The 8,230-nt window shown below is 40.9% G+C and overlaps 1 protein-coding gene across 2 annotated transcripts in view; it reads left to right on the plus strand.

Moving 5' to 3' along the window:
- LOC116643463 (calcium-binding mitochondrial carrier protein SCaMC-1) overlaps nt 1-5,740 on the plus strand; it is a 51,284-nt gene extending 45,544 nt beyond the window's left edge. For both annotated transcript variants that reach the window (XM_032422258.1, XM_032422269.1), the window contains exons 9-10: nt 1,325-1,475; nt 3,667-5,740. In XM_032422258.1, the coding sequence (XP_032278149.1) occupies nt 1,325-1,475; nt 3,667-3,851 (336 nt within the window). In that variant the 3' untranslated portion in view covers nt 3,852-5,740. The remainder of the gene's footprint in view (nt 1-1,324; nt 1,476-3,666) is intronic.
- Nucleotides 5,741-8,230: the final 2,490 nt, after the last annotated feature.

Genomic DNA, 8,230 nt, shown 5'->3' on the forward strand with positions numbered 1-8,230 from the left:
TATTAACCCCTTATCAGATGTGTGGTTTGCAAATATATTCTCCCATTCTGTAGATTGCCTTTTCACCCTGCTGATTGTTTCCTTTGCTGCACAGTTTTTAAGTTGGTGAAGTTCTTTTATCTCTTTTTGCTTTTGTTGCCTGTGCTTTTGATGTCCAAGAAATCATTGCCGAATTCAGTGCCCTGAAGCTTTTATCCTGTGTTTTCTCCTAGAAGTTGTAAAGTATTAGGTCTTCTGTTTAGGTCTTTAATCTGTTTTGAGTTAATTTTTGTATATGGTGTAAGGTAAAGGTCCAACTTTATCCTTTTGCATGTGGATATTCAGTTTTCCCCACACCATTTGTGGCAGAGACTGTTCTTTCTCCAGTGTGTAGTCTTGGCATCCTGTTGATCATTTGGCCATATATTCAGGAGTTTATTTATGGACTCTCTTTTGTTCCACTGATCTGTGTATCTGTCTTTATGGCAATACCACTCTGTCTGATTACTGTTGCTTTGTAGGATCTATTGAAATCAGGGAGTATGAGGCTCCCAAGTTTATTCTTCTTTCCTAAGATTATTTGGCTCCCTTGAGATTCCATATGAATTTTAGGGTGGTTTTCTCTTTTTCTTCAAAAATTGCCATGGGGATTTGAGTAGAAATTGCATTGAACCCATAGATTGCTTTAGGTAGTATATTACTATGCTTGTGCTACCAATAACAATAATTTCCCCCACATATTAGCATAGATTCTTATACTGAAAATATTATATATTTAAAAAGTAGATTAGCATATGTATTTTAGACATTTATTTTCCATCATTGCCTTCTAATGGAAATGCAAGGATGTGGGATAATAGGGGGAAAGGCACAGGCTGGGGATCAGTACTCCTGATTCTGTACCCTTGTTAAAAAAAAAATCCACTGAGACTCATTTTCCTCGTTTCTAAAATTGGAAGAATAGCTCCACCTCAGGGAAAGGACTAAGTGAAATGTATGTGTAAAGTACAAAATTAGATGCAATTAGAATTATATTGTTTTTATTAATACTCACCGTAGGAAATATTCTTGAGATACTGCATTGGGAGTGCTGTTGATATTAACATTTGTTTAGAAGAAAATAAGCAACCAGTGCAAACCTCACGTGTCCTGAGTCCCCACGCGCTCCCCCCACCTGCCCGCCGCCTCCTCCAGTGCCTTCTGCTCCTGGGAATGTGCCACCTGATCTTGCAGCAGTGTGGCCCGTCTCTCGTAAGGACAAGAGTGGCTAAGAAAATGTTCACGCTGCGTGAAAGCAGTTGTCGAGGTAGTTGTTCACTGCTTTTCTTTTCTGTCTCTCTGGCAGCTCCTGAAGTCCCATTGGCTTGATAATTATGCCAAAGACTCTGTAAACCCTGGAGTCATGGTGTTGCTGGGCTGTGGTGCCTTATCCAGCACCTGCGGTCAGCTGGCCAGCTACCCCTTGGCTTTGGTGAGAACGCGCATGCAGGCTCAAGGTGGGTTTTGTGTGTGTGTGTGTGGTTTTTTTTTTTTTTTTAAGATTTATTTATTTATTTTAGAGAGAGAGCATGTGGCAGTGGGAGGAGGGGCAGAGGGAGAGAGAAAAACCTAAGCCGACTCCGCACTGAGCAGGGAGCCTGATGTGGGGCTCGACCTCACGACCCTGAGATCATGACCAGAGGCGAAATCAATAGTCGAACGCTTAACAGACTGAGCCACCCAGGTGCCCATCCCTTGGCTTTGATTACACTGTGTCCTCCTGGCTTTTCTCCCACCTCATTGATTAGTCTCTTTTCTTAAGATTTGCTGGCTTTTATTGCTATTTAAAGTATGTAGCCTGTGCCTTTCTTTTCTTTTTGGCTCTTTTGCTGGCCAGTCTCACTCACCCACTGTCATTTCTTTAAATAGTGCCCCCTGGGTATCTACAGCTCTATCTCCAGTGTCTCTTCCAAGTACCCACCACCGCCCCACCCCCAACCAAGCTGTCGCTCATTAATTAACAAATACTTCCAGAGCCCCAATGGTCAGGTGCTGGAAACTCTGCCAGATGCTAGGGTTAGAGCGGTCCACAAGTCAGATGTGGTCCCTGCCATTGTTGAGTGGAGAAGACACACGGTCAACAAGTAAACAGTCTTGTTAAACCATCTCCCCTTTGTTAGGGGAGCACAGAGCAAGGAGCTCTAACCTTACTTTGGGAGCCTGAGAACATTGTCATTTAAGCTCAACCTGGAAAGACAGGTGGGACTTAGCTGGACAAAGATGGGTGGGGTGGAAAATAAAGAGCATTCTAGCTGAGGAAACGTGTATGTGAAGGCACTGAGGCAGGAGAAATGGGGACTGTTTGAGGCACTGAGAGATCATGTGGCTGGAGAGAAAAATGCAAAGTTAGTAACTAAATATTTCATAAGTATTCTCTCATTATCCATCACAGCCATCTTCGGGATTGATACTAATATCATCTGCATTTTACACATGAGTAACTGGGGCAAAAAAGAGATTAAGTAACTTCCTTAAGGTTTTACATTTGGCAAATAGTGGAGCTAGCCTTCAAACCCAGGCCTCCTGATTGACAGCATCACCTGGCAAGCCCTCCCTTCCCGTCTGCCATCTCCATTTCCGTCCTCCTGTGGCCCATAGAGCTGTTGTTTTTAAAGCCAAGGCCTGATCATCTTATGCTTGTTCAGAAATCTTTGTGACTCTCAGTGTCTTCAGAATAAACTCTCAAGTTCTTAGTGGGAATTTCAAAGCCTGTAGTAATCTGGCCCCGCTTTATTTCTCTGCCTCCCGCTGCTGGGTGCCCCTCTGTGTAGTGACCACATGGGCAGTCAGCTGCGTCCCCTAGCACATGCATGTTCCCGCCCCTGTCTTTGTTGTGCCAGCAACAAGGGCTTCCCCATTCCCCCTTTCTTGCCTCTTCAGGTCATTTGCACCGCCCCGGGACCCTACATTTTCCCAAGTTCCCCAAAGTGTTCCCCCTGCTCCCCTTAATTCGCAGGATTGAACTATACTCTCTTTTCCGGGCATAGTTAATGAGGAGGCGGGGTGGTAGAAAGTGTGTGAACTTTGGAGTCAGAAAGACTGTCTGCTCTCAGGTCTCCCCCTTGCAGGCTAAGTGTACCAGGCCAAGTTTCTCCATCTCTCTAAGCTTCCAATTCCTCATTTATAAAATGGGTATAATACTTACCTCGCAGGATTGGTGGATAAAGTAATTAGCCCAGTATCTAACATAGTAATCACTCAACAAATAACTGTGTTATCATTGTTATTATAATTATGGAACTCACTATCAAGTGCCATGCAAGAATTACATAAAGGGGTACTTTCTTGGGCCCCTTGGAATAAATATTATCCTTTCATTATATTCTCAAATATCATTCAGAATTGTAATTGTATATGGTAATAATAACAAAACATTCTTGAATATTAAATTAGCCTGGTTTGGGGGCACCTGGGTGGCTCAGTCGTTAAGCGTCTGCCTTCAGCTCAGGTCATGATCCCGGGGTCCTGGGATTGAGTCCCACATCGGCCTCCCTGCTCGGTGGGAAGCCTGCTTCTCCCTCTCCCACTCCCCCTGTTTGTGTTCCCTCTCTTGCTGTGTCCCTCTGTCAAATAAATAAATAAAATCTTAAAAAAAAATAAATTAGCTTGGTTTCTTTTTTTTTCTCTCTCTTTTTTTTTTTTCTCTAGCCATGATAGAAGGAAATAAACAGATGAACATGGTTGGCCTCTTTCGACGGATAATTTCTAAAGAAGGAATCCCAGGACTTTACAGAGGCATCACTCCAAACTTCATGAAGGTGCTCCCCGCTGTGGGCATCAGTTATGTGGTTTATGAAAATATGAAGCAAACTTTAGGAGTATCCCAGAAATGATGTTCAATTTTTTGCTTTAGCATGATTATTGAAATTTTCAACAATCTCTGGAGTGACTTTTTCTCCTAGAATTACAAGCCTGTGGCAAAAGAAGTCCTATATTTCTCACAAAAAAAGGAAGAGCATATCAGTGATTACTTCAAACATTTGGGCTCAATTTTATATATACACAAATGTCAAAAATCATAGTTTTGATAAGCTCATACGATTTTGAAAAGGCCGCAAAAATTGTATTTTATCTTTTCTTTTCTTACTAGTACCTTTCTACACATCTATGCCCTGAGTCCTAAATCTGAAAAAATGTATTGCTCGAATTAAATATGTTTTGTGTGGTAATTATAAATCATTAATCTTTATTTTGGTTGGTTCAAGTTTACGCCAGTTCCTTAATACTTAAATGTCTTTTTCTACAAAAGAAAATGATCAGAAAAACTTGAAACTTGAGTTGTTTTATGTATTTTGAATGTCTTTATAGACTTGTTAAAATTTCCTTGTAGAACCATTAATGGAAAATCATTGCATGAAAACATATCTTACAGCAGCCAAGTAAGTATATGGCTTCTCCCCTTATCTGTCTTGAAGCTGAATGAGAATGAACTTAAGTGGCAGAATTCCAGGGCATGCAAATACTCTAGTCCATTTGTATTTTTGTATAAGGAGGAGTGATGAAATAATATTTGTTTCAGTGGGCCTTTTTCCATTTTCCTTGCATTGTTATTTGGCTCCTGGAATGGCACACCGATTGTCAGTATATTACTGTTAAATTATCAACACAAGGCAACTTATTTGAAAGCTTCTATTTATTCTGTCATCGCTTTGAAAAGCACCAAGAAACAAAACCTGATATCAGCTTCTTCAAAGCATCTCTCTTGTCTTTGTCCTTTGTTTCCTACTTGGATCAGATTCTGTTTTAATCAGGAAAGCTTCTAGGGAGCAATCTTGGTAATCTGACATTTCTTAATTACATGAAGTAGGTTGATCATGGGTGAATGACATTTTCATTTCCCCCACACTGTTGAATTTGTTTGAACCTGCAGTTCTCAATTTGGACAGCACAAACCTAGGAGATTAGTGCATTTTAATAGTAGTATGTATTAATATTATGTATTAGATACCTACGTTTAAATGAAGGGCCTAAGTCATAAACATATACATTCATATTCTCCCTTGCCCCAAGTTTTAGGAACATGTTACAATACAGAAAATTTATAATATTGTTAGCATATTTTTTATTTTACTAAAACATTTTTGTAGTCAACCATCTTGTTTTGATTTGTGTGATTAGGACTTAGACAGATATTTGTTAGTTGAAGTTGTTCTGTAGCTTTTTAATTTCGTTCCTAAACTCACATTTGATTTCTAGTGATTTCTGTTATAAATTGCCAACATTTTAGTGAAAATCCAGTGATGTAATAGGCACTTACTTTATTTGAACCTACCTCTTATATTTTCTGAACTAAAGAGAAATGTTGGAGTTGTGTTTGTGAAACATTATTCTAAAATACAGTTTTTAATACATTAGTTATGCCTGATAAATGTCTTGGTATTTTTATAATACCTGTGATAAACATGGGACTCTATTTTTTTCTTCAGGGTTGTTTATACTTTTGAGTAATCCAGAAATGACAATATTAAGGTACATGATTAGCTTTTTCTTTGCTTACTCATAAGAATTATGGGATGAATGACTAGAGTTTCAAGCTACTGAAAAGCAGTCACTGTTCATTATGAATTTAAATTGTTTGCTCTTTAACATTATAAGGTATGAATGTGATTTATCCATGCATCTTATATCTTTTGAAAAAATCATCTTGTGTCTTTCGAAAAGAGCCCAGAGTTGAAGATGTTTATTTCCAGTATTACTGCATATGTACTTTCCATTTATATTAAAAAAGCTATATATTTGTTTTAAAAATGACTTGTTTCCTCATTTGAAAAAAAATAGGCCACACACACACACAAACCCCCCCCCCAAAACTGTATCATATAGCCTCTATCCTTGGCAGCAGTTTGAATAATAGTTTTCACATCTGACTCCTGAACAGCGATAGCAGTTGTCTCTGTCATACATTTTGGCATAAGATAATGTTTTTCCTGATGTCCAAATTCCACATTTACTAGTTAGGTTTACACCCCCGGGGGTTCACAGTGTCAGGGAGAATTCAAATCCAGGGATTTCTTGACACAACTTGGTGGAGTATCAGTTCGTCTGGAAGCTGTGGGAAGCAAAGCTAAGTAAGTTTATTGGTAAGTGATTGGACAATTTTTTTTTTTTTTACGATGCAGATTACAATTAAATACAAAATCTGGTTTAAAAAAATAAAAATAATAAAAGTAAGACTGCAAAGAAATTTCTGCGTTCCAACTCAAATGCCAGCCTGATGCCAGGAAGAAACATAATCATCATGCTGTCCGGGGCCCTTTGTTAGCAAAATGATGCTGGGTTTATTTCTCAGTCTTGTATCCACACCAAGAGAATAATCTTCATGCAAACAGGGATCGTATACTATGCTATTTTGTTCTTTGAGCTGTACATCAGGGCACGTGTATAAAAGTGTGGCGTGGTTTCCCTCTCCCCAGATAGGAATGTTATCAGCCCTTTTGTTATCGTGGAATCTGTTGTGGTGGTTGAGATGTGCACCACAGGAGGATGGGTATTTGTGGAGAGGAGCAAGCAGCAACCCTCCTGTCCCTGCTTTGCCGTATCCCCTTGTTGGGAGAAGCATGGAGTGGGCTGGGCTCGTTTAGACTGCTGTCGGGGAGAGTGTGCCCTGCCATGTTCCACCTGCTTTCTCCCTCCCGTGCAGGACAGCTGAGCTGAAGTCCAAGCTGCCCCAGCCTGGACCCACTGCTGCCCTCCGGCCCCAGTGTGATTGAAGATGCCCATTCACAGTCCTGTGGCTGGTGTTGGACATGGTTTTTTGTTCTTTGTGAGTTTTGTTTTTTTTGTTTTTTTTCTTTTTCTTTTTCTTTTTTTACCAAATGTGCATGTTCCCTGGTTGTCAGTGGGCCCCCTGGCCATATACTCAGCTGCTTGGCCACAGCCACTGCAACCCTGTTTGCTGTGAAAACAGAAGTACCCATTTATTCCATAAGAACATATGTGCTCATTTTTCATTTCGGTAAAGTATTTATGAAACACCTACTTGGTGTCAGACACATTTAGGGACTGAGGACAGCATTGAACAAAAGACACAGTACCTTTCCTCGTGGAGATTCCCTAGAGGGAAGAGACAGACAAGACACACAATGAGTAAAATATGTGATACTGTAAATGGGGGTAAGTGCAGAAGGCAGTGCTGGGAAGGTGCTGTTTGAGTAAAGACCCAAAGGAGGTACGGGAACGGGCCATACTAATGTCTGGGGAGGGCATTTCAGGCAGAGGGGCTGCAGGTACAGGCCCCGTGTTTGGCGGGAGTGGAGCGGGGCCGGCGAGGGCGGGGAGGGTGTGAGCAATGCGCCGGCAGGAAGCATATCAGCTGAGCCTTCCTCCGTTGCTCCGTCTCCAGGACTCCAGGACAAGGTAAATGTCTCTCCTCTGGGGGTGGGGCTTTCTTATTGGAGATGTTGGAAGACACCTGCCGTTTCTGGTAACCTTCACGTCCATCCGCACAGTTGGCCCCACCGCAGTCCCAGCACACTGGCCCCTTCCCCAGGTAACATGTCTGCTGGCTGCTGTGTATCTCTCCCTCTCCAGGGAGAATTTTACTTTTTTTTTTTTTTTTTTTGAGAATTTGAATTAAAAAAAAACTAGAGACCTTAAAATCTTTCTAGATATTTTCCTGAGAATAACAGAGAACCTCAATCTCAGCAAACTAGCAAGGCTATAATTCTCTTCACATCCTTCTCTGACCACCCTATATCTGCCCAGGGTTTGTTTGTTTGTTTATAATTTATACAAGTTGGACAATATTGGAAACAGTCCTTTTATTTATTTTTTGTTGGTTGATACTGTCCTGCTTTGAATTCACTTCCACAAAGTCAAGGTAACAGTAACAAAGGCGTGATCTGTATTTTGTTACTCCTGAAAGAGGAGCTGATCTGGCCAGGGATTTTAAAACCATTCTAAAGTACTCTTCAAACTTTAACTTACCACACACCCTCGGTATTCACTCATCAGCCATGTTTTCCAAGAGTTTATACTCATCTCTTTATACAAGTTCTACAACGCAGTCATGACCATGAGCTCAGGATGAGTTAGCGCAAATTCCAGCCCCTATAATTAGTGTGGGCTGTAGGTATGCATCAGTCATCCCGCATGGGAGGTGCACACATGAGTCTTAGAACACCAACAGGGTTGTGCAAAAAATGTGACATTCCCTAATTTTCTTTGTATCAGCTTAAATCCAGCTGGAAGCTCCTGTACCACTCAGTGTTGT

Source organism: Phoca vitulina, unplaced genomic scaffold (assembly GCF_004348235.1).
Source record: "Phoca vitulina isolate PV1807 unplaced genomic scaffold, GSC_HSeal_1.0 scaffold2, whole genome shotgun sequence".
In the NCBI taxonomy this organism is placed as follows: domain Eukaryota; kingdom Metazoa; phylum Chordata; class Mammalia; order Carnivora; family Phocidae; genus Phoca; species Phoca vitulina.